Source organism: Varanus komodoensis, unplaced genomic scaffold, assembly GCF_004798865.1.
Source record: "Varanus komodoensis strain SLA01 unplaced genomic scaffold, ASM479886v1 scaffold1, whole genome shotgun sequence".
NCBI classification, from domain to species: Eukaryota; Metazoa; Chordata; class Lepidosauria; order Squamata; family Varanidae; genus Varanus; species Varanus komodoensis.
The window spans coordinates 84,124,921-84,151,650 of record NW_025335268.1 but is presented as its reverse complement, the minus strand read 5'-3'; the positions used below and the strand labels follow the sequence as shown (position 1 = coordinate 84,151,650).

General features: G+C 40.8%; 1 protein-coding gene across 7 annotated transcripts in view; it reads left to right on the top strand.

Annotated features, from left to right (window-relative positions):
• Positions 1–203: 203 nt before the first annotated feature.
• The window catches only part of LOC123024768 (cohesin subunit SA-2-like), a 55,190-nt gene continuing 28,663 nt past the window's right edge, over positions 204–26,730 (top strand). For 6 of the 7 annotated variants that reach the window (XR_006414987.1, XR_006414988.1, XM_044432929.1 and 3 more), the window contains exons 1-13: positions 204–356; positions 3,281–3,455; positions 6,317–6,401; positions 7,924–8,070; positions 8,173–8,269; positions 8,764–8,840; positions 9,366–9,437; positions 10,971–11,172; positions 13,624–13,670; positions 15,093–15,166; positions 15,841–15,964; positions 16,151–16,249; positions 17,470–17,549. Coding sequence is in view for 5 of the 7 variants with exons in the window: in XM_044432929.1 (XP_044288864.1) it covers positions 3,412–3,455; positions 6,317–6,401; positions 7,924–8,070; positions 8,173–8,269; positions 8,764–8,840; positions 9,366–9,437; positions 10,971–11,172; positions 13,624–13,670; positions 15,093–15,166; positions 15,841–15,964; positions 16,151–16,249; positions 17,470–17,549 (1,148 nt within the window). In the remaining 2 variants the exon portion in view is untranslated. Of the gene's footprint in view, positions 357–1,211; positions 1,319–3,280; positions 3,456–6,316; positions 6,402–7,923; positions 8,071–8,172; positions 8,270–8,763; positions 8,841–9,365; positions 9,438–10,970; positions 11,173–13,623; positions 13,671–15,092; positions 15,167–15,840; positions 15,965–16,150; positions 16,250–17,469; positions 17,550–26,730 lie in introns of all 7 variants that reach the window. The other variant, XM_044432921.1, reaches the window with a different exon arrangement.

Below are 26,730 nucleotides of genomic sequence, written 5' to 3'. Positions count from 1 at the left end.
CTCCCTCCTTCCTGCCTGCGCAGCGCAAGCGCACCACGCTTCCGACTCCGCCCAGCACCGCCACCCTTTCGCTGCCGGAGCAGAAACAAAAATAAGCTGGAGGCTCAGGATTGGCTTCGCAACTCGTAAGTCAGTTTCTATTGGGTAAGTCGCCTCACGTGATATAAGTTGACGGGGTGGGGTGGGGTGGGGAGGACTTGCAGTTCCCGTATCAGCAGGAGAGCGGCGGTAGTCGCTGTCGCTGTAGCAGTTGCAGTAGGTCGGCTCATGCCGCTGCTCTCGTAATTGACTGCAGGACTCCTCTTCTCCCTTCTCCTCAGGACCGGGCCCAGGCTTGAACCGTTGCAGCCAGCTGGGTAGGGGGCGCGCGCGGTCAGGGAGGGTGCCGCCCAAGCGTGGCTGGGGTGCGGAGGACCATCCCCTTGCCGTGTTGCAATATGTTCCCCTCCTGCGCGTGTTCCGTCCGCTGTTTATGTGATAGGCGCCCCATCCTAAGGAAAGGTAGCCCGGAGCCTTGCACATGCTTTGGACTACAGTTGCCGTAAGCCCCAGCCAGCTTGGCCAGTTCTCTGGGATAGAGTCTGAACCATCTGGAGGGTATCGAGTTGCAGTTTCGTTGTCCCTGATCCCTTTCTCTTTTAATCCGGTGAATGCTTCTTCCTTTCTCACTGTTCTTTGCAGTGAATTTTCCGTTGCTTCTTATCCATGTGCCGTTCTCCCAACTTGTCTTTTTCTTTCAAGCTCTCAGACACCACAAACATTAAGTTTTATGGATTTTCTGCCGGTCTTGCAGTGCTAAAGACACAGGTGTCCTATTCCATTTCCCTGAAAGCAGCAACACTGCCCTTTTACAAGTTTAGGGATAACAGTTGCATCCTAATTTTTTTTAGATCCACTCTCACCTGCATTTCATTGCTACCTATGATTGTCTTTTCATTTGTTTTGCATTCATCAGATTGCAAGAGATACTGTAAGATTTCCTTTTTAGTAGGGTTTTTGCACATAGTTTTCACTTCCTCTCCTTCCTCTCCTTCATAAACTACATGTCTAATAATGATATCTCTCCCTTTGTCCTATATTTCATCATAGCACCACAAGCCATGATTGAAATAAGGGAAAGTGGATGTAGAAAGAATTTTCTGGATGTGGAAAGAATTAACCAGAGAGCATTTTTCTGGTAGAGAGTCCTTATCAGTGTTTCTTCCATTGAGGTTTTTCAAAAGAAACCTAAGAATGTGAGAAGGCTGTTCTCAAGTCAAAGGACCATCTAGTTAAGTATCCTGCATCCAAGATATCCACACCCAAGGGCCTGCAAAAGGTAGCTACACTGTCATTGCTTCCCTTCAAGTAAAATTTTGCCTCTGAACAGGTGGAGGTTGCATTTAGCCATTGTGGCTTAATAACCACGAGTGGCCTGGTCCTCCATCATTTTGTATAATCTTTGTTTTTCTGCAGTGCATCCATACATTCATCACACATTAGTGCAACACATTTCCTTTTTGTTCTGAATATAGTGCTAATCAAATTAATATTCAAGTTTTCATTATACATGAGAAAGAAAATACTCTCTTTATCCACGTCATCCTATGGGGTCAGGGCTTTCAGGGATGCATTTTTTGGTTAGCAGGGACTTGGCTGACATCTGCTATCCTGTCTCTTGAACTGTGCAAAGAATTTCCTGTTCTCTGTTGCTGCCAGGATGCAAAATGAGTTTTCTCAGCAACACTATATTGTTCCCTGTTTTATTTTGGGGCGGCTTGACTTTGAATAGGCAGTTAAGACCCATTAGCTTCATAAGAAACCTACTGGTAGACATGAACAAGGCTAGAAGTGGTTTCTGGACATGGATCAACACAGTTGTCTGAAATTTTAGACTCACTTTGGGATTGTGATTAAGGGGCTGCCATGATGAGCACCTGCACTTCCATATATACCACAAGGCCATAAATAATTTTATAAAGATCTATTGCCAGAGTGTAGAAGCTCAGGCCTGAGGATCCGTTCTGGCCTCCAGGGATTCTCAATTTGGCCTGTTGGTTCCTAGACTACTTCCTTCCACTGGTTCCTTCTCCTTTCCCTCCACAACTAATAGGTGGTTTCCTGGCTTGTGTGCCTTTTTTCCTAACTAAATGCTCCAAGCCTTTTCACCTGTATTCATAGGGAAGATGCTCCAACCTTTTCCTCATTTGATAGATTGTTTCTGTGCCTTGCCCACATTGTTACTTTATTTCAAAATACAACTGTGCTAGGGATCTATACTGTGGTATTATGATATTAGATGCTTTATTTTTAGTCCCTTTCCTAATAATCCTTAGCATAAAATTTGCTTTTTTAACCACCACCAAAGCAAACTGAATGGACATTGAGAATCTGTGCAGTGTAGTGAATATAGTGCTTGGCTTGGATTTGGGAGATTTGAATGCTTATCTTTTTTGCTCAGTTATGAAGTTTATCAGGCATGCTCAGCAACCATAATCTTGGGCAGCACAATCCAGTATGACTGCTTGTCATTTTATGAACTAGGATAATTATGAGCAGCCAATGGAAGGTGGAAGGAGTGTGGGGGAGAAAAAGGGTTTGAGTCCCAATCACTGTGGATAGGCAAAATATAAATATAGTAATAACCTCTGTGCTCCTCCTGCCCTGCAGGAAAGCTGATTTCAGCCATCTAAGTCTTTTGCCCTGGTATAATAGGAGGAGAGGCAGAGGAATTGCTAGGATGCATTTTCTCATTGTAGAGTTTCACTCCTGTCCTTCCCACCTTCCAGAAACACCACAGACCCCACAAGCCACAGCTTACACAATTCTTTCCATGCTGGTTGTAAGGGCAGAAGGAAGGTGCTCCATAGCCCGCTATTGGAGTATGTTTCTCAAGTGGGTCTCTGATTTCTTGTGTGGCTGGCTAGACTCCTGGTGGTCATAGGACATAGGATAGCTCACACTTATTTAAGGGCACAATCCTCTTATGAGGATAAGATAGGATAACAGTTTACCTAAGCTTATCAGAGGAAGGTGGGAATAAAGTTATGGTAAATAGAATTGAAATATCTTCCATGGAAGAATTTTTTGTGTAACAAAAGCTTGCAGAATGAATGCTGCAATTTTGGCTGTCATCATAAAGAGTTTTGTCAACTCTGTTTTTTGTCTTGTATGATCATATGTAGCATGCATTTGATTCACTGCAAATTATATTTTTTTTGCATTTTGGTCTTCATGCACCATATTTTTAAATGTCTATAATGTTATGGTATGTACTGTCTGCTTCTTTAATTTTGTACAGTTGTGCTGTTGCTTCTCTGACAAGACCTAAAGGAAGCGAATTCGAATTTCTGCTGCTTATATTCTTTTTCATGCTGAAGTGGTCTGATCAGGGTAACTTGCTTTCTGTGCTGCTGAGAGGATGTAGTGGAAATGATAGCAGAGCCCAATTCCGTTGCCCATCTGCCCAACCGCAAGTAAGACTTTAACAGTGGTATACAATATTTACCTTGGTATTTTACTGAAAAGCTTATAGTATGCATTTCCTGTGTTTTTTGGGGTGGGTTGGGGCTTGTGGTTTGGAGGGGTGTGTTGTGTGTGTGTATGGTTCTGCTTTCACTTGTGAATTACGTTGCCAATTTTAAAAGGAGTAGTAGGTGGCAAAAGAAAAAAAAAGATGTTGCTGTGGAGGCATGTACAGTAGCCCAGGGGTTATCCAATCTGTGCTATCCGGTTGTTTTAGATTACAGTTCCCAGCTAGTCTGGGATTATCCCATGGGATTATCTACAGCTCCTGCAGTCCTACTCATCTGGGATTATGGGAGTTGTAGTCTGACAACTATAAGGTAGCTACGGTAAGGTAAAGTTAGATGTAGCATTATGAAAATGGTCACAGCAGGTTCTTCACTGCTATGTGATCCTAGTTTTGCAACTTGGTTTACATTATAGGCCTGTATTACAATCCTGTGCAATATTAGCACAAGTAGCCAGTTGGTGTGGATGTGTGTTTGTGTGTAAGTTCTAAAGCCCTCCTGGATCTGAAATAAGGTAAACATGGGCCTGGAACCTTGGTGGTCATGCTGCTGGTAACATGCAGGGAAAAGGTGAAAAAGGATAGATTAAGCCTTTCTTACATTTCAGTGCTTCTCCTCGGGAAATTGCCTTCTCCTGGGGATGCTTGGAGCAAAGAAATAGGCCATTATGTTAACAGGACACATGGAAACAGTGTAATGAGTTGTTTAGCTGAAGTTCAGCTTTTAGAAGTCCTCAGCAAAATGAAATGATCTCCGGTGAGCCTTCTATACTGTCAATGGGCTCCAGTGGGCTTATTTGGCCATAGCAGTGCCTTAAACAACACTGGGGAGCTGGATGTACCTGCCATTTTCTTTTCTCACAATGATCCTGATGTAGTGTCATTCTAGGGCTTTGTGAGAACTTAAAATAGCAGCCGAATCCAACACTGCTTCAAAGCACTGCACTGAGAAAAATCATTACATGGGGTTCATGTAGCTAATATAGGAACCTGGGGCCCAGGCATTTGCCTAAGGAGACCAGGGATTTACTTGGACTCTGAGTTTGGCCTTTACATGTGTTCGTATTAACAAGTAATGCTGGTTCAAATATTGGCACTCTTGCTCATGATTCAGGTGGGCTGCTTGCCTTGAAACAGAAATGAGGTAGCCTATGTCCATGTATATAGAGCTATTTTTTCACTGTGTTTTCAAAAATAACACCAACAATTTAAAAATAATTATAAAATTCCTCCATGTGCAGTGGTGGGAGTGGATGACTATCCAATTGGTGCTTTGAACATCCAGGTGCTCCCTGTTTCAAACCTGAGAATTCCTTCATTTATTGAAAATGCTAATGCTGACATCATTGGAATATATTGCATAGAATATCTTGATTTTACATGTCTATCATTATTACATTACATTTATATCCTACCTTTTTCCTGTTGCGGTTTATCCAAGACAACTTGCATAACCCTTACTCTAACCCTCTACTCTAACCCGGTGAGCTTCATGGCTCAGTGGAAACTAGCGCCCAGATCTCCTGGGTGCCCAGTCTAATGCTCTAACCATCTTGCCACACTCTTTTGTCATATTTAGACATCAGACAATGTCACAACAATGGTTCATTCGGCTAGGGTTGCTCGCTCTGTTTGGCAACTTCTTCTTCAAGTCTCTTTCAATATAACATGCTTCACATGGAACTGAGTATGTGATCTCTCCTAGTTTCTTTATTGGCTGAAACCTGAATGGTTGTGTAAACATTTTTACTCCAAGACATAAGTAAATTGCTAAGTGTTATTTAGGAAGAAGTAAAAATTGCTTGAATTGTCAGAGTATGTTTAGTATCCTTTGGGTGGAACAGGCATTCAAATTTACTGCTTTGTTTTTTTAACTAGAAATACAAGCCTGAGCAAGTAAGCTAGTGTTCATATTACTTTTAAAAGGGGTTGGTGGAACTCTGTAAAAGATAAATGCACTAAACCTCCCATGACAATATTTGTGCTTTCGTAAGTAGAGTTCTAAAAGAAATTTAGGAAGAGTGGAAGTGGCTTAATTGACATGACTTCAGAGTATGGGCCAAACTTGATGTTACTCAGAAAGTACAACAGTTTAGAGATGTGTTGCAGGAAAAAAGGAGGGAATCGGGTGGGGGGAATGATGAAAATAAGGAACAGGCTTTTCCACCAATTTTTCTAAAGATCCTTGCAAGTTTTTTCATCCTTTTTTTTTCTGTGTTCACCTTTCCCAGGTCTTCATGGTTGTAAAACAGTTTCATGTTAATTTTATGTACTCTTTATTTAAATAAAATTTGTGAGTGGAAGAGTAGTGGAAGGAGAGGGGCAATTTCTTTCTATTGTTTTATCTGTTAGATTTTTTTAAAGCTGCTTTTCCCCAAATGGGAAAGACATCCAATTATCACATTTTTTTACTTTAAGGGAATAAACAGCTAGCAGGAATATTTGGTAGACTAACAGCAGGAGAGGAAGGAGGTTTTAGCTACCTCTCTGTTTGTGATTTCAGCTTCCTGCAGTTACTTTTCCTGTTCATGATGTTTTGTACAACTTTTAGTAAGCTCATTTGTTCTCATGTTGTCCAAAGTAATAGTTTTGATCTAAGTAAGGGAATGAATGTGGATTTATTTTTCTTTGTAAAATAAAGAATGCTTCAATCACTAAAATTTCTTTTGGGGGTTCTGCCATTTTAACTGGCAAATTGATCCTCAAAAAGGTTTTGAATATCTGTCTATGTTATTTTAAGTACACATCCCCTGTTATGCTGTTCCTTTCCTGTTATTAATTCCCTCTTCTTTTTTAATGATCCAGAGAACATGGAATCCATGATGAGACTTTTCCTGAAGCCACTGCAGAGGATGGCAACTGCTTGAGAAATGGCAGCATTAGAACTTCTGTAAGTTTCTGTTATGTTCCATAAGATAGACAAGAGAAAAAAGAATGGTGTTTCACAGTCTCCTTACTATGTAATTTAGATATCTTTGGAGGATACTGTCAGTTTGTCATGGTTAATATATGTATTTTGTTGATGTCAACAAAAATGAAGTTGTTATTGAGTGCACCACAATAATTTTAAAGAATTATTTTGTTTACTTATATGAAATACCAATCATAAAATCATAAAAATAACATGAAGTGCATATAAAGCAAGTTCACACACACGTCAAAATATTTGCTTCATTACTGATGTTTGCTTCATTGATTGGGCTCACCTAACATGCCATCCTGGTGCACAAGATGGACATATAAATAGATGCATGTTCCAGTCAAAAGCCACCCATTTCCTACTCAAGACTTCCTTCTTAAAGGGACCCAGAGTTTTGACAACTGTCAAAATCCCTTCTCCCTTGGAAACAAGGGGGTGCACACTTGTACTTCCCCAAGACTGGGATAAAATGTGCACCCAAAAAGCAGTTAAAAGAAAAAATAAACCCTCCTAAACACCCCCTTCTCAGCGAAGGATTCAGTGATCTATCAAGAGATACCAAAAGACAACCAGCTTTCATGATCCTCTGCCACCCACCCCAAAATGGGGGAAAACTGCAGTGAACCCAAAATGGCTTGTGGTGGAGATAGGGGAAAGGGCTCATTCTTGCTGTGGGGTACCCTAGGATTCCTGCAAGAAGATGAAGGAGAATGGAGGTTGTCAATAATGTACAGTGAGCCTGCTCCTCTGTCAGTGATGTATAACATATGCACCAGTTTACTTCAAGCGTTTAAGCTAGGGATGTGATATTGGTGACTGGAAAGTCAAATGTGCTTCATCGAGCCTCCTCTACACTCTGCTCATTTTCCTGCCTGCCCCTGAGCAGCAGTTAGACTGTGAAAAAAGTATGTTTTGTGCATATCTTTGTGTGTGCATGCATGTGCACATGATTGAAATAAATTTGCATGATCAGCAGACAGTTCACAAGCCATGATGGTTTGTTAACTAGTCTGCTTGTACTGGTCACATGCTGGGAAGCTATGCATAATTGCACCCAGCAATGCAGTTTGCTGTGATGTTGAAATACAAGCAGTATGGCTTGTCAACAGTGTTAGTAAGCCAGCCTGCCCAGGTTCACGCATCATGATAAGCCTTGGTCCCACTTACCAGGACTTGAGTATTCACTGTAATAGCTGGTACACATGGTATTGGTTTTTTAAACTATGGTGAGCTCTGGTGATTATATGAACTGACTCCCTTGGTGGGATGGCCCCGTCTAACTTTTGCAGTGGCAACATGTTGCCCTAGAGAAAGGCACAAGGAAATGTGACTCTTGGACTGAAGCTTCCCATTTATCATTTCAGCACAAACAAATCGTTCATTTCCGGTCAAAAGTAATTCCATTTTGTTTCCTGTGTGTGAATATAGGTTGGATGGCAGCTGTACCTGCTGCACAAATATTTAGGATCAGATTTTATTTTTATTGCTTTAGGAAGAAAAAAGAGAAATCCAAGAACAACATGAAAACCGAAGAAGAAACTCTTCTAGTAGTAGACAGTCAAGTCAGCTGCAAAATGGAGAAGAGGTTGAATTTGTTACCTTATTTGAAGTGATCAGCCTGGGCAAAAGTGCTATTCAGGTACATCTATGTCTGTGGAGTTGATTGGATGTTTATACGTGAAGTTTGAAGAGGTTGATAAAAACAGTTTATGGTGGTTAAAATCTCATGTTTCTGATTCAGTCTGTGGTAGATGACTGGGTTGAAGCCTATAAAACAGATCGAGATGTTGCGCTTCTTGACCTCATCAACTTCTTCATCCAGTGTTCAGGCTGTCAAGGTAAACCTACTCCTTCTTCATTAGGACCGAGAATGGGCAAAAAATGTTCTGAGTGGAAATAATTCATTCAGGATGTGCTCTTATACATATTTTGATAGGAAAAATGCCATACAACTACCACCATTCCTCACCCAGCATATCTAGAAATTGCAGGCATTTTTGTGTAAACATGCATAGAATTATCCCTTTAACGGATCTCATACTTAGAACCTGTGATCTAATAATAGGGTGTGAAAGTCCTTATAGGAGGGTGAAACCGATATTCTGAATATAAGAGAGGGGAAAGCTGGAAGATGGAGGGGAAACATAAGTAGACACGAATAGACCCAAATGCAAATAGACATGTTTACAAACTATATTGATTTGTGGTGCTTGCATGTAAAAACTTAAGACAAAATTTGCATTAGGTGTAAGAATCATTCACACAGAAATATTGAAATGTATGTTAGCATATCATGTTAGGTTAATTTTCACATCCATTGTTATTTCCACAGGAATGGTTACAGCAGAGATGTTCCATAATTTCCAGAACTCTGAGGTGATGGAGAAAATGACAGAAGCATTTGATAGCGTAGGTATCCCTTCCTTTAAGGGAACTCTGTTTGTAAACATATGACTCATGATAAGCTTCTCAGAAAGTATTTAAAAGTCTTTTAAAATATACCCTTCATTTTTGGGCTGCTGCTTCTGAGTACTTGAACAGAAAATTGCTCTTTTATATAAAGTAATTAAAAATGTTTCTCTTTATAGAATTTACTCTAAGTCGTATGTACAGTGGTGTAATGGTATGGTTGATAGTGTAGACACTTCCCATGACACTCCCCTTTGTTGTGCCCTTAAGAAGTAAAGCTGTCAAGTTAACAAACCAATTCCAACAGTGTTAGTCTCCACCAGAAGCAGCTAATGAGTTTTTACTGGGAGCAGTCCTGCATGTGAGTTGAGGGTGCATGTGGGAAGTTGCCCAAATCTGGAAGATTATGTGAAAGCCTTCACTAATGCAGGAGCTTTCAGATTAATGCATGTGTGTATGTACCCATCTGTTATTAGAAAATGGCATTACTGTTCCTCAGTTCTGTTCCACTTTTATATATTGTAGGAATCTGGATTGCAGTATAAAAAGTTCGTGGCTTATCCCTGGATTCTGACTGTTACTTGGCCAGTAAACTTGGTAATTTATTTATTTTGTCTATATTCTGCCTTCCTTTCATGGAACGCATGATGGTATGCCTAATGGTTCCCAGCTGTTAACTCATCAAGGAACTTGATCTTGGCTTCAGTAGGGTCACCACAGTTCGTTTGAGCATCTTTACATGACACAAAAGTGTTTTCAAGATCTTGAAAGGTCCATCCAATCCAGCACTCCATACACATGGGGGCAAACTAGCTGCCCACAGGATCCCTCCAGCAGGATGAGTACAAGACCTCCTCCTGCCTGAGTGCTTCAGCAGCTGGTGTATGCAGGCAGGCCACCTCTGTTAAAGGAAGCTGCACATGGTCAGCAAGGCTAGTAGCCACTGGTAGCCTCCTCTTCCATGAATCTGTCCAATCCCTTTTAAAACCATCCAAACTGGGGACCATCACCACTTCCCATGGCAGTGAATTCCATAGCTTAACTTTATGCTGTGTGCTGAAGTACTTCCATTTATCAGTCCTAAACCTGCCACCAGTCAGCTTCATGGGATGATCCTGGGTTCAAGAGTTATGGGAGAGGAAGAAAAATGTCTTCCTTTCTCCACATCATGATTATTTTGAACACCTGTATCATGTCTCCATTACTTGCCTTTTTAAAAAAAATACGGTTGCAATGCTGGCAATAAAATTACTCCTTTGATACTATGCAATTGGTACATGCTGCCATCCTCAGATCTCATGGACGGGAAAGGTGTGAAGTAGTGTCCCAGTGTTGAAATCAGTGTGACCTTTCCCAGGGCTGATTGTCAGGGCTGTGGCTAATGTTGTACTGGCTGCTTATGCTGACTTTGATCCACCAGTGCCATGCACACAAAGACTTATGTAGGCCAATCCAGTGTGCACCTTGACTTTATATATGCCACAGAAAGTTTTGGAGAAGGTTTGCCTAGAGGGGCAAACTTAAAAGTCAGTGGGTTGGATGCAGGATCCATTTTTCATTGACCAAAGGGTTCTGCTCATGAAACCTGATTTTCTCCACCTGATTTTCAGGGATTCCTCCTTTCTCCACAACTCAACCTATTCAGCAGATACCCTGCACTTTCTGTACAGTGTTTTCAGGAATCTGCTATAGAAATGAAGGGATAGGAAGAAGTCCACTTTGACCAACCCAGTTGCTCATGTCTGTGTCTAGATCCAGCCCAATGTTTGCTACCCTTAGCCTACACACAGCTTTTTCCACATAGTGGCACAGGAGTCCAAATCAATCTGAACACAGCTTGTAAGCCATTAGTCATTAACCCAGCCTTTTTCAGCCTGTTGCCCTCCAGATGTGCAGCTGAAATGGTGTGGGTTGCAGTCTATCAAATGTTAAGGTAACCAAGATGCAGGAGCCTGGGTTAGAGGAACTGTGGTTTCTCCGTGCATATCATTGCTCTGTTCTGGGTGCCTTTGTCCCTTTTCTTCTGTAGAAGAAGTCTTTGATGTCACAGAAATAACCATTTTCCACTCCACCAGCCTCCTTCTGTCGTAAACTTTGACCATGACTATTTTCCTTCCTTACCTCATGCAGGATAGTGAAGATTATCCTTTAATCAAACCAGGGTTCTGGAAGAAGTTCAAGGCTAATTTTTGTGAGTTCATTGCCGTACTCGTCCAGCAGCGGCAGTGCAGCATTCTCTATGATGGCTATTTGATGGACACAATCATCTCTCTCCTTACGGGCTTGGCAGATTCCGTGATCAGAGCATTCCGGCACACAAGCACACTGGCAGGTACATTCAGTAGGCCCAGTTATAATTACTAGAGGGGTAGCAAGTTTGGTAGCTTATACTGATGAAACTGGTTAAAATATAGGGACTGTGATAGGGAGGAGATGGCATAAAAGTAGCTTACAAGTCAGTCTGCCAAACTTCAGCTGGTGTCTTTTATCAAAGCAGTGGCTTGTAAAACTGCTGTTCTTGAATATCTCCTCATCTGTGCAAGTATTAAAGGCATGGGTGTGATGTGGCAAATGTGGTCATCTTAGCTTAGGAAAGCTGAGTTCTGAATTGCAAAGGTTTGTAGTGTTTAAGGGTACCTTTTAAAAAAATGTATGCATGGATTTTTTGGGGGTTGCCATTGAGCTCATGGTAGCACCTTTTTAGCAAACAATGTATTTTTTCCAAATAAGTTATTGCAAATGGATAGAATGGGAAGTGCTATCTGTTACCTCTCAGTGGTCTCATCCCATCTGCACCAGTGTAGAAGCTGTGTGGCTCACCAACCCCCCCCCACCCCCCCCATAGGCAAGGCAGGAAAGCTGTTCAATAAGATAAGAAGCAGGTTTCATTACAAAGTGATAAAGACAACAGGAGAGCTTTCCATCCTGGTAGTTAGGTTGCCAATTGATGCATTGTATCAAACTATATTAGACATTCCTTGAAAGCCTGTATCAGTTGCCAGTTACTTCTTGTTGGTCTTAACCTATAGTGTTAAGTCTTATTCATAGTATTGGTCTTAACCTATAAAGCTCTAAACAGTTTAGGATCTAGCCACTGAGGGGGCTATTTGTCTCTCCATGAACTTGCCCAGGTATTAAGATCAGCACACGCTTAATTTTCAGGGCTGCATGACCTGTTTGTTGGGCACATATAGAAGGTCTTTCACTTGTGTTATCTACGAAGTATGAAATATGTTCCCTCAAGAACTATATGTCCCAACTGTCTTGGCTTCTAGAAGATACACATATTCAATTTAGTCTTTTAAGACTATGTTGTTTTTAAGGTTTTAATATTTCTACTGTTTTAATGTCTTTTTTACATTGTTATGCACCATCTTTATAACTTTGTCATGTATGAATAAGTAAGTAAATGAATAATTTGGTGGACTCTATAAACTTAACAAGTCCAAAGAAGTGCTATACTCAAAGTGAAATATTTTCACTAACAAACAAGTGATTGATTTTGTGGTTGCCCCGTTGCTGCTTCAGTGGTCCCATATTCAGGAGTTGCTTCATTTCAAACCCTTTGGAGCAGAGGGTCAAAGATGGAAGATCTTGTTCTGCCACATATAGGCTATGCCTTTTCTTCAGAGCTTTGTCTCTGATACATCACTAGTGCTGGTCCTGAAGTCTTTGGATTGGTTGCAAGGAGTCCACTCTGGAGGATATGACCAGTTGGATTCTTCCAGATCCTCTAACTCTCTAGGCTGTCTAAGGGAGATGTTTCCTAAGGATGGCATGCCCAGTCATCCCTTGTGGCAGATGGGTTACGCAGTGGCTTCGCCACCAGAGGGTTCACATTGAAATGGCTCAGTTTGCTTCTCTGTTGATGTGTCTTGTGGGTCAGATTCAGGTTGATGGGGTATGAAATCATTCCTCTAGGAAAGAGATTATTGTAAGGGAGTCTTACGTGAGGTAGGAGACATTTTCCACCTCCTCCCTAAAGACAATCTTTTTTACTACTGGTTTCTGGCTGTAATAATGTGGAAATCGGGGACCCTTTCTTTAAAACATTTCCTTCTTTGCTTAAAGTCAAATTGTATAGCAGCAGGGAGTGAAGCACCCAAAAATGTGAAATAAAGCAGGAGGTGAATCTCGGTCTTAAAATGTGAATTCTGCCCTAGGAAGATTGAAGGCAGTAAAGCAGTTCATACATTTCAAAATCTTCCTTTGGAATGGTTGAAAAAATAGATACATGAGCCAATATTAAATATAACCAATAGTTTTATCCTGTGAATTAAATGCTACTTATATAAGGCACTGCAAAATAAATTCATGGTAGATCTTATGTTAAAAAAAGGAACAACATTCTGCTTCATAAAACACACTACAATGCAACACTTTAATAACCTGTAATATCAGCCATACAGAAAAATATCTAGCTTAATAACATGTTTTCAGAGAATTTTATGTGAGTGGTTCCTCAGGAAATTCTTGAATCAAAGAATTGAAGGTTTTTAACTCTATAGTTTACAGTATCTTATTCAAGACTGTCTGTATTCTGTGGCACTAAAATAAATTACATCAGAAGCTTTTCCTGAAGAAAATGAGTATGGTGTGATAGGTACGGTTTTGGTTATGATCAAGATACACAGTTCTGGCTATGATCAGACAACTCAGGGAAATCATAGCTGATTTCTAGGCCGATTTCTGTTTTAACACAGACACACACAGCAGTGACTTCAAATCCTGAACAATGAGATGCAGACTTGACTTTGAGATTCTGTTTTTTGTTTATTTCCAGCTATGAAGCTTCTGACAGCACTTTTAAACGCCAATCTAAATCTAGATGTAAGTAAGCATAACCTGGAATGATTATATAAGGTGGAAAAGAGCAAGACCATGGGGACCAATTCTAGACTGGACCAGCTAGAGAGGAAAAGGAGAGAGGTTTTCCAGATTTTTACTGGAAAGAAATGGTGGTTCTTGACATTTGCCTGTTCTGTAGCTGCTGGATATAGAAGTTTTGAGGTGGTGGTATTAAATTTACCAAGCTTGTAACAGAGTTGCGGGGCAACACAGGTGAGCTGTCCTTGTTTACTACTTTTGACTTCTTTCTAAAATTCCATCATTCAGCTAAGGGGTTCAAGGCATCATAAATGGTTCCTCCCACCTTTTTATTCTTGCAACAATGCTGTGCAGGACGAGGCTGAGTGACTGGCCCAAGGTCACCCAGTGAACGTGCCTAGGTTAGGGTTTAATTCCAGATTTTCTGGGCCCCTGTCCTACACTAAGCACGACAGAGTATTGGAGAAGGGAACAGGAAATAGTCCCTGACGTTGGGCTGTACTTCAGAGGTGTCACATGATCAGTGTGATTATCAGAAACCACTCCCAGCTACAAGTAGATTCAAGGAGTGGACTCACAAACAAAGCGTTTCTTGTCCTCCACTCTTAAGAAGTTACTAATGAATTCTGTAAAACTGAGCGCCTTGTGTATGCATTTGCCCAAATGAGTGAGGGCTTAAACTTCGCAGATGAACTGGACTGCTCAAACTGGTTCTGCTTGCTGTGTTCTCTTGTAACCCCAGTGTCTCAGTCCCTGAACTTTCTGTGTTAAGCAAGAGGACCTGAAGGGCTGTTCTACTTTGTTTTAGCTCTGCTTGCATTCGGGATCCTTGCTTTATTATGCAAGAAGGACACCCCTCAGACCTCCATGCTGAAGATGGGGAGAGTGGGATGTGAGGGGGGAACAGTGTATGTGGCCGCATCCCTTTATGCAGTTTAAACTCCCTCACATGTTCAACAATTGTGTTGCTTGTTGAGTTATACTGCAGCAGTGGAACATGAAAACTTCCTTGAATATTGGAATGGGGCTTGTGGAAATCTTCAACATCAGGCTATCCAGGAATCTGTTCTTTGCTAGTTGTGTGTGTTCACTAAATTTGTGGCAATAATAGACCAAGATGGTGGCAGTAGTTGGAAATGCATGGCTGATTTTTGATGGAGCTAATGGGAACAATCATCCACCATTCAGAATGTTGATTAGTTGGTGCAGCAGCAAGAAAATATAGCATATTTTGTCAAGCTATTGAGGAAAAGGGGAAAAAAAATCACTAGCCAATATGGGATCTTTATCCTGTCCAACATTTGGTTATCCTCTGATCTAAAGCATGATTTGATATTTATTCAATAAAATGTCAGTAAACTTAGCTTTAGCACTGGAATAAATTCTTACCAATGGGAAAAGAAAGCTCAATATTTGTCATTTCAGTTTGAACCAAAACCTCCGGATACAGAGAATATGATGGATGCTATTTTCAAAGGGACCTTTTTGCATCGCTATCGGTAAGAATCTTTATGTGCTTGGGAGAAGCTTCTAATAAGAGTTTGGACACCTTCCAGTGTAAATGGGAAGAGAGGCATAATTCATTTAAGGTAAAGGTGGTGAACTACTTTCAGTCCAAGGCCTAAATTTAGGTTCATAAAAGACCTTAAGACTGCATTCCAGTGCAAGGCAAGATGTGTCTGGGCCAAAGGCAGAAGGGCCAAGGCCAAAATCCAAAACTATCAGCATATTTTCTATTAAAGCTATTATTGCCTGTATGTAAACCTTGAGAGAGGCATTTAGCCCTTTTAGAATGGGGGAAAATGTGGAAAAGCAGGAAAATATCCAGTCAGTGTTTGGGAAAGGGGGTGAGGGCAGAGGAAAGGAACACAGTCAACTGGGCCTCTGAACTGAAGTTCTGTGCTCTCTATCCTTGGGTTTCATTCACAAGGACACATTGATTATTAAACTCTGGAACTTCAGGTGATGCTGGTCTTAATATATGCAACTGGTCATGGTGAATGGGATGTTCAAATGTGCGTAAACTCACAGGGATTCTCAATAGTCTGTTTACACAGTCAGTTGCCAGTGTTTGCCTGTTGATAATCAAGTGATGACAAGTTAGGTGTGTGCATGTGTTTGTAAACCGGCTTGCAGTACATCACAAACGCTGTTTATTTTTGTTATTTTGGAGTGATGTTGTTCCAGAAATCCGGGCTATTTGCATTGAAGAAATTGGCAGCTGGATGAAAATTGACCCTGATATATTCTTACATGATAGTTACTTGAAATATATTGGATGGATGCTGTATGACAAAGTGAGTTTTTATCTCTTCTAAACAATAGAAAAATGCAATATGTTTTTCATAAGCAGAATCTTTGTGAGTTAAGGTAATGAGTTTGCTATTAGTATGAAGAATATTCTTTGCCATCTTAATGTTGTCAGTAATCCTATATCCTCAACTGTGGATATTATACTTTCTTTGTTCCTTTCTATCTTGTAGCATCCAGATGTCCGACTGAAATGCCTTCAGGGACTACAAGGAATATATGGCCAAAAAGAGCATGCATGCAAAATGGAGCTTTTCACTTGCAGGTTCAAGGTAAGCTAACATGATTTTTTTTCAATTTGAACATTTGTTATAGACATGGTAGACTGATTATTTTTAGAAGGAAATTGGGGTCCAGTTGCTTTTTCCTCATGCATGAGAAATCGTCCCAAGATCTGTCCGCTAGATAATATTATGTTGGCTCTGCCTGTATAGCGAATGTTTGACTTTTGATAGGTTATTTTATTTACATTGGACATGTTTTATGGCTGATCCATGCTGCAGGCACGTAGCAGATTTATGATACTTCGGGTAGTTTTCTATTCAGCACTCTCACTAACATAAATAATGTGCTGTTGTAAGTAAAGCAGCATTTGCTGGTATTACAGGTTTTCTGGGAAACCCCATCGCATCAGCAAACTCTGGTGCTGCTCTAGTACACTGTAACTTATCTTATTCGTAGTGTCAAACATGATATTGCCTTTTAATTGATCTAGGCGCGCACACATATCCTGACCCCAAAGCCCGTGTGGTTTCATTTTGTATAACTGCTCACGGAACTACAAATTGGATTGGTGATGTTAGCAGTTCCATCTTAGAAATCTGAATGAATTTCCATGGGAGTACAGCTCCCAGGGTTCTCTAGGGAGATGACTAGAAAATAGATTCATTCATTCTTTCCACAATAACTTTGCTAATAATTCTGTGTGTCATCGTAGATTTGTTTGTTCTGATCTAGTTCACTTTAAAAAAAGGAACTGGAAAAGAAAGTAATATCTGGAGTTCTCAGGATTAGTTTGTACAATTTTGAAATCATTTTGGAATTGGAAAATAAAACTCATTCTTTAAAGAGTATTAAGTGGTTTATTTTTTCTTATAGTTAATACAACTTTGTTGTCCTTTTGAACATCTGAGAATCACTGGTTTGAGAACTCACTGATATCTTGAAAAGGAAGAATTTTGACATTAAAGCCTGCAGGGGGTGCTACAAACCATCTTCTGTAAACCCCAGTCATCATCATCCAAACTTAAACAAAAAAGTTATAGTTTTGTGTTAAGAGTTCTGTGTCACTAATACAATGCTTGTTTTTTTTTAAAGAGTTCTTTGTGTGTTTATCTGTGTACATCTTGGAAGTGTTACTGAAACTTAGTAACATTTAAAGACCAGTCAGTACTATCTCCAAAGCCTGCGGTCAGAATCACCAATTCCTGCTTCAAAGACTATCTGAACAAAAAGTGTGAAATCTCTGTCACTGTTGTTCTGTGTGTATTAGGAACGAATTGTGTCTATGACTCTGGACATTGACCATGAAGTAGCGGTTCAAGCCATGAAACTCTTGATGCTGATGTCACAGTAAATAATTTTTTAATTTTTAAAAAGTTAAATATACTCTAATTCTATATAGCTAGTTAACAAATAATGCTATTTTAGGCTGCCTTAATAGAAATACTGATTCCAAATCAAGTGAAGTACTAGTTTTCCTTTACTCAGCACTGGTCAGGCATCATCTGGAGTGTGTCCAGTTCTGGGTACCACTGTTTAAGAAGGATGCAGACAAGTGGGAAAGAGTTCAGAGGGGGCAACAAGGACAGACCAGGGATGGTGAACCAAGGCCTGTGAGGAGAAATTGAAAAAACTGGACATGTTTAGCCTTGAGAAGAGAAGCTGAGGGGAGCTATGCTAGCACTTTAGAGTCTTTGTCTCTATCAGAGTGCAGGGCATGGAATAATGGACTCAAGTTACAGAAAGCCTGATTCCAACTAGATATTAAGAAAAAAATCCTGATTGTTAGAGCAATACGACAGTGGAGCCAATTTCCTAGGGAGGTTGTAGGCTTGCCACTTTCACACGTGGCTTTGTGGAAGCTTCAGGAGTTTTCTGTAGTGTTTCAGGCCCAGTGACAAACATGCAAACAATGGGGGATGAGGCTTGCATGCATGTGCTCCCTTATTCTCTTGGATGTGGTCAGCTGAGTTCAGGGTATTGTTTTATTCCTATGGACAAGTTCTGCTTTCTTAACATTATGGTCTGTGGCTTGTAAGGTCTGATTCTCATCCAGTTTGGCATGACATCAAAGCTGGGGTAATTTCAGAATTCTGTTTGCAGATGCATCACAATGTTGAATAAATGCCAATTGCATTTGTTATCTGTTTAGTGTTCACTTTGGTTTCATGCCACAATCTGCTTTTTTCCCAACCATTGGGAAGAGAGGAGGGTAGCATTGTTCAAATGATTCCCCTAAGAGACAGATAACCCTTTGTAACAATAACATATTGTCATCTCTCTGTGGTGTTTGTTTTTTCCTTATACATAGATGGTAGAATTAAATACAGTGCAGCTTTCTCTGTGCTTATTCTGGCCCTATACTAGGATAAATAATGTTCTTTTGTTATGATACAATGCTGTTTTAAGTGAAATGTTACTCTTGTTCTACATCTAAACTGGCAAGTATTGCAGTAACGCTGCAGCTGTTCTGCATTTCTGACTCTGCTGTTGTTCCTGCAAAGTGTAAACTATAACTTGTGTGTTTGCTATTTAAAAAGAAGCAACTGTATTTGTGAAAGTAGAACTGCTTTATTTAAAAAGGAAGCATGCAGACTAATCTCATGACTATACTCAGAAGTAAAGCCTATTCAGCTCAAGACTTACTCCCAGGTAGGGGATGTACAGTGCTGGGAATTCTGTTCTGTTTGAGCCCAATGGGATTCCATAGGGGTCAGGGTTAGGTTAACAGATGAAACCAAGTGATAGACAAATTAGTTTCGGATCTTTCTTTTCAAGCTCTGAAAGAGCCCATTTGTAATGTGGGTGCAGAATGAGATTCTTTCACTTCCATTAATTGTTCTTGAATCGTACAAATACTTTGCATGGCATTGGGATGCTTTTATACAGTAGGGGAGTGATGCAAATCCAGGTGGCAGGATGTATGATAACTTAGTATGTTCATGATGCTCTTCTCCTAGAGTATTTGTCTTCAAATGCTCAGCTGTGTTACACTGGGTTCAGACTAAGCCTAGAACCCTTTTTGCTGTATAAAACCTCTGAAATATTTGGTTAATTCATATATGCGTATTTTGCTACAATTGCATATTTATTGCCTTAGCAGCAGACCCAACAGCCATAGCCAGATTATGATAAGGTAGGACACTCAGATCATCCTCAGGACTGCCAATCAAGTTTTTCATCGTCTTACATCTGGGCAGCCTTGTGATTGAGTGGTGTGGGGTGTCTTGTGTTTCCAGACAAAGCTTTTATTGTACAATCATACTTCCCTATTATTGGGATTTTAGAAAGGGCCCAGGTGACATTTGTAGGCCTCTCATGTTTTCCTATTTGTTCTTCCAGTCTTTTTGCTTACCAGGAAAAGCTATTAAAGAAGAAAAGACGGAATAACAGCATAATGCTTGTTGATAGTTAGTGCCAGAAGCCTTCTCTCTGGAAGCACTGATACAGAAAGGAGAGAAGGCTATTATGCATGTCATAATGAATTGCTCTGAAAAAAGGCTATGGGGGGCTGGTTGTTTACTCATTCACCCATATTACTTCCAACAGTTAATCAGTTTTTAAGGTTTGCCATGGCTTGTTTCTACTTTAGTTCTCCCATCTAGTTCTAGAACATATTTCATAGACTTTTGCCTCACAACCTCAGTAACCTATTTTGCTGTGCATATTAGTGGTACAGAGGGGGATTTATATATCTTTTCACTGTTGAGGAAATTAACTATATATTTTAACTCTCCTGTACTAATCTGCTACAGTATAGTAAGCTGAAGAGTTATATATGTGCATATCTCCTCAAAGGCAAAAAGATAGAAGTTAACTATATGCAAATCTCCCCAAAAGTGGTGGGGCTGAGTGGGGAGGAAGGGTGCCACTGTTTTGGGAAGGAAAGGTATACTAGAGAAAGGATATCATTAGCAAGATCACAAATACCAGTCAGAAAGGTCTTTTGCAATTCTTGGCAGGTGGCTTACTTGCTATTGTAAAAACCCATTCTGCTGGTTTCAGACATTCTGACAAACCATCCTGAAAACAGATGTTTTGACCAGTGATTCCTATCATCCCTGACCATTGATCATGGTGGCTTGGGCTGATGTGAATGGAGGGACCCAGACTGGTCACGGTTGGTTTAGAATATGCTTTCTCCGCTCCTAAAACAGAATGCTAGATTAGATGGACCTTTGGTTTGATCCAGGTAAGAAATTCTTGTGTTTTTGCCCTAATTCTGAGATTTGGGTCAGTAATAGAAGAAAAAAGCCTAAGAAAAAAGCCACTTAGATGGGGGATAAAAAATGATACTTGGCAGGATAGCGAAAGGAAATTTCCCCTTTTAGTAGTGTGTACTTCATTTCTAAATGAGAGGCACACCTTTTTCTTGTATCCTCCTGCAGCAATCCTGGTAGCAAACTATTAACAGTTATAAGCTTTTCTTGAAAATGAAATATACCCATTTTAAAATCAGTTTCTGTATACTCAGATGTAATAGGAGAAATTATGCAAGGTTGCAAATATTCTTGTTCATTGCATTGCCTCTGTTGCATTGCAAAGTTTGTTCCCATCCTGGTGCTATAAAATGCTATTTGTATATAACTTAAGTGTCACTTTTCTTCCAAGTTGTGTCTTTTGTATCCTTCTCATCACTTGTCTCCTTGTCTGTCATCAGCTTGCTTTGTTCTTTTGGACTACACTTTGGCTGTATATATCAATGAAGGTACTTTAAAGCTAGCTAAATATCCAGAAGAAATTTAATTTTACATCCTGCCTGGAGAGTTCCATCTTCCTTTCTGTGCTGCATATTCCATTCATGCCTGGTCATGGTGAAATGTAGAGAAAAATGCTATAACATGGATTTGGTATGTGAAGGCCAAGCTATTTTTGGAAGGCTAAATACTTGCAGGCACTTCTGGCTTAACCTTTATCTGGCACTTGGCATTTCGTATATTTGCAGCAGAAGCATTGCTCTTCACAAAGTATTCTCTGAATGTGTGATCTCTGGCTCATGACATACAAAAGAAAGCTGCTATTTCTGAGGTAAAATAAGACACCATTCAGGAACTATATTAATGTTAGGAGCTGATGTATAGCACGGAGCAGACTCCATTACTGTTTATTTTTACTTTGTACTATTATTTATAGCCCTGAATCTGATTTTTGGAATGGTCTTGGGTGTTCAGTAGGTGCCCAGCCCTGCCAACTTTGACGCTGGCCCTGGTTATTTGTATTCCTGCTTGTATCTCTGGTAAACAATTGCCAAATTGAACACACAAACTTATTCCTTCCCTGTCTTTAAAAGAATTTCAGGTCTGACAGGTTAATTGTCTCCTCCTCCCTCCGTGCATGCACGTGCGTGCATGCGTGTGTGTTGGAAGTGGCTCTTACCTCTCACCACCGCATCTGCCTGTGCTCCATTGTAAGCATGTAGGCAGTGTTTTCCACCTGCAATCTCATATTCTCATCATAACTTTTAGACAGAAATAGATAACACTAAACGAAGTTTAGGGGAAATCACTGCATGAAAGACGAAAATAACTTGCTTGTAGTCAGCAAAACACTTCTTGACCTTTGCTTTGTCCCTGTTTTTTTCTGGCAGGGTATAAATCAGCAGGACGCCTTGCATATCTTGTAGTTGTACCTCTCCATTGTAAAATAACATAAAGGATTAATGACTATTTCCTAGCTGTGGATTTATTTATTTATTTACATGGCTGCCTATAATTGCCAAGGCCTTCCTAGGTGGATGGAGTTGTATGTTTCAGAGAGGAAGCTGGTCCTCAGCTGAGGCAGTAGGTGAACCAGTCTTGAAGTAGCTTCCCATCTAAAAAGAACAAAGCAGTCTCTTGCAAGCAAGACTAGAAAAAGGCTTCCCAGTGGGAATCATACTTTCAGGGAGTGTCTGTGTTTTAGAGCTAGGGGAAAGATTAAAAAATGTGATCATGCTACATCTGTAGATACAGCATATGTGTCCTGATTATGCAGTCTTCCTCAACCTGGGATTCACCAAATATTTTGGACTGTAACTTTTGGCATTCCTGATCATTGACTATTCTATCTGGACCAGATGGGAATTAACATCCAAAACATATGGAGGAATTCAGTTTGGGCAAGGGTGGTGTATTACTAGCTACTAAAGAATGAAAATGTGCAAATTGAATGTACATACTTAGGAATGATAGCAAAATGTACATTTGCGAAGTTAAGCATTCATGTAGTCCCTTGACAAGGCATGCCTGCAAGGATGAATATGGCTCGCTCGCTGCCATGCTTGCTCACTTGATGTCAAACAAACATTCTGCTTTTCCACTGCAAAACATTGGGCAGCACTGATGCTTTTGTGTGCAACAGGATCTGTTAGATGCTTTTCAGTCTGGGAGTAGAATTTCATTTTGGAGATGTTCTTGGGTGTTGCGTGCCGGTGATGGGTGGGGCTGAAGGCAAAGCAGCTGAGGTGAAATTAGCAACACATTCTAACTTACTGCCCATAATTAAGCCCTAGGAGAAGCGTTTTAAGAAAGAGGAGAGAACCTGTACAAAAGCTGGGAAACTGCCAGGTCACTGGCGGTTGGGTGAAAGGGGATGAGGCCAGGAAAAGGGAGAATGGCTACTTAGAGAAGCCCAGGAAGATTGAATTCATGTCTAGTAGGTCAGGGGCAGGTTCCCACACATTTTAGAAGAGCTAACAGGAAGCAGGAGACATTGCTGATACAAAGGCCAAAGATAAACAGAGCCCCCATGGATTAAATAAACCAGACCTTTTGTCTCAGCTGTGAGCTGGAAGCACCTTGAAGGGGTAGAGGTTTGGCCCAGACTTCTCTATGTCAACATCTTTTGAATTGGATGCTCTGATCAATACCTTCTTTCTCAGGTGAGGGCTTACATGGAGAAAAAGGTTCAGTACTTGATCTCTTGCACTAATTTCCTGCTCTTTAACCATTAAGGGTTTGCAGAGCTGCTAAAGCAAGCAAGGAAAAAGCTTAGACGCAATAAATAGCAAACAATAAAAACAAAAAATTAGCTAAACGTCAGGGCCAAGCAAGTTTAAAATGGAATTTAGAAAGTCTTTGTAAATAAAAAGTACCCCAAAGATATCAAAGTTGCTGCTGGGTGATCCTTGCTTGTGGAAGGCATTCTGAACACAGAGTGATTCTATCAAAAAGGTTGTATTAGATCATAACTTGGCCTTGCCTTTAATGGCAGAGGGCTCCAAAGAAGAGGCTGGCTGGCTGGCTGGCTGGCTGGCTGGCTGGCTGGCTGGCTGGCTTTATTTATTTATTTATTTATTTATTTATTTATTTATTTATTTATTAAAGTTTTTATATGCCGTCCCCATTGCTACATAGCCTCGGGATGGCTCACAACAACAAATAAAACAAATAGAATTACAATTACAATTAAAACTTGGAAACACACTGGCTGCATAATTAAAACTGTAAATATTAAAGATTATTAAAATACTGTTTGAATAAAAAGGTCTTGGCCTGGCGCCGAAAAACAAACAACGACAGCGCCAGGCGGACCTCTCTGGGGAGCGCATTCCACAGATGGGGCGCCACCGCAGAGAAAGCCCTCCTCCAGCTACTTTGCTTCCTGATATCTCTTACGGAAGGCTCCCGGAGGAGAGCCCCTGCTGCCAATCTCAAGGGGCGGGAGGGCAAATATGGCCGCAGGCGTTCCTTCAGGTATCCGGGTCCCAAGCCGTTAAGCGCTTTATAAGTAATTACCAACACCTTGAATTGAGCCCGGACTTCGATGGGAAGCCAGTGAAGCTGGTAGAGGACTGGGGTTGTATGAGAATAACATCCAGTCCTTGTCAGCAACCTGGCTGCTCTATTTTGCACCATCTGAAGTATCTGGACTGTCTTCAAGGGCAGCCCCACGTAGAGCATGTTACAGAAATCCAACCAGGAAGTAACCAATGCATGCATCACTGTCGCTAGGCAGTCGTCCTCTAGGTAGGGACGCTGATGGAAAGCGCTCCTTGCCACCGCTGACACTTGAGCTTCCAAAGTCAGCTCCGGGTCGAGGAGCACTCCCAAGCTGCAGACCCTGTCATTTAGAGGGAATGCAACCCCATTCAGGACAAGATCCAAGTCACCTACCCAGGAGTTCGAACCACCTACCAGCAGGACCTCTGTCTTTTCTGGATTGAGCCTCAGTTTATTAGTCCTCATCCAGCCCATTACCTCAGCCAGGCACCAGTTCAGTACAGCCACTACCTGACCTGGATTGGTTGAAAAAGAGAGGTAGAGCTGGGTATCATCAGCGTACTGATGATTCCGCAGCCCACACCTTCGGATGACCTCTCCCAGTGCTTTCCTGTAGATGTTGAAGAGCAAGGGGGACAGAATGGACCCCTGTGGAACTCCATGGCATAACTGCCATGGCGCAGAGCCATAGTCCCTCAGCACCACCTTCTGGAATCGGCCGTCGAGGTAGGAGCGGAACCACCACAAAGCAGTGCCTCCAACTCCCAATCCCGCTAGCCTATCCAGAAGGATACCATGGTCGATAGTATCGAAAGGTGCTGAGAGGTCCAGGAGAACCAACAGGGACGCACTCCCCCTGTCTCTCTCCCTGCATAGGTCATCGTACAGGGTGACCAAGGCAGATTCAGTGCCATACCCGGGTCTGAAGCCAGACTGAAATGGGTCCAGATAATCAGTCTCATCCAAGAGAGCTTGGAGTTGTCCCGCCACCACCCGCTCCAGCACCTTGCCCAAAAAAGCACCTTGCTTTGACAAGAGCACTTCCCTATCCCTTGGGTACTTTGTAGATGGTCTACTGTACAGCTTGGGAAAGTGTGAGGAATATGGTGAAACTCCACATTCTCTGTTGGAGGTGACTTTGGTGTTTGAGAACAGTAAAGAATGATGCTTCCAGTGTTATGCATACAGTAGTATGGGTATCTGTCTTAGTCTTCCTCAACCTAGTGCCCTTCAGATGTTTTTGGACTTCAGCCACTGTGAGTCCCAGGCTAGCATGGCCAATGGTCAAGAATGCTGGGAATTGTGGTCTAAAATATCTGGAGGTGGATAAGGAAAGCTGATTATAATGTGAGTCAGGGTGACCAGTTGGTAGCTCTCCATGTTGTTGCACTGCAGCAATAATCCCTAACTGTTGTATATGGTGGCTAAGAATGAATTGCAGTTCTACAATATGAATTGCAGTTTACACCTTGTGATGTAAAGGAAGCTTCTTTATTTTTGTCTATATTTTTGTTGTGTACTCATATGCTATTATGTAGTAAAGGATATTGACTTCTGATTATCTTCATTATTCCATTGCATCTTCAAAACTCTAAGCATTGATGCTTTAACTTGGAGTCCTGCATTGAGCCTCTTCCAACTCTTCCATGATCTATGATTCATTTTACCTTACAAATTATTTATGTTAAATTATATTATTCATGTATTTTTGACTTATAAATGGATTATTCCAACAGTTTTGTACACAGCTTATTTTAAGTTATTTAGTTTAAGCATTCATGTGCAATCCTAAATATGTTAACTGGCTACAGGACATATTGTGTGCCATGGCATTTCCAAGTAACTAAATGCGGCTCTATGCAAAAAGTATTTAAATAATCCAATGATTACATCATATAATAAATGACATTTATTATTGAGTTTAGGATTCTAGTCTTAGTAAATAGTCATGTATACAGAAATTGTGCTTCTTGTCTATTATAGGTCTTCCAGTGTACAGTCCTCATTGTGTTATTAAATAAGGAAAGAAGTTTTGTTGGCTAGGGAATTCTGGGAGTTGCAGGACTTTATTTTGCCTAAACACGCATAATTTCTTAAAAAAGCTAAATAGTATTTTTGTATTATCTGTTCACTACTGAACTACATTTATATAAGAACATTTTCATGTCTTGTCATTTATAGATTTCAGAAAAATTGTTTGCTTGATATGCTGCCACATAGCTACTGTAGTTTGCAAAAGGTCTTACCAAGAGCAGCCTAAGAGGAATGTGAAACTTTTATTTCAAAAATAACAGATATCCTCCTTCAAATGATGGACAGGATGATAATGATCATCCTGTAATTTTATGGAAGCTTTTGAGTCTCTGAAAGTCAACAAGGCAGTGTGTTCTATCAGATCCCTTTGCACTTCCAACCCTCCACTCTTACGTTGTTTACCATCTTGGTAGTTACTAGTCCTTAGCCAAAGTATAGTTTCCAGAACTTTTCTCTGCAGCAATCCCTGCCAAGAGAAACTCGGTGTCCAATTTAACTACTTGTTAGTGAGATGCTCATTCTGTAAGTTAATTAGTTGCTAGGGGACAGGATTGGAGGGTGGCAGGTTTTGACTTTGATAGACAGTCATTTGCCAAGGATTGAAAGAGTGCTAAGGAGCTGACATCTAACCTTCAAGCAGCATAGTGCTCTCAGTATGGACGTTGGCTGGATTGTTTGCAGGCTTGGTGTTTAATATTCGTTCCTCATTTAATGTTTGAATTAAAGTGCATTGTTGACCTTTTATTGAATCTATACTTAATGAAGAACAGAAATATCTCTGCTTACATTGGATGCCG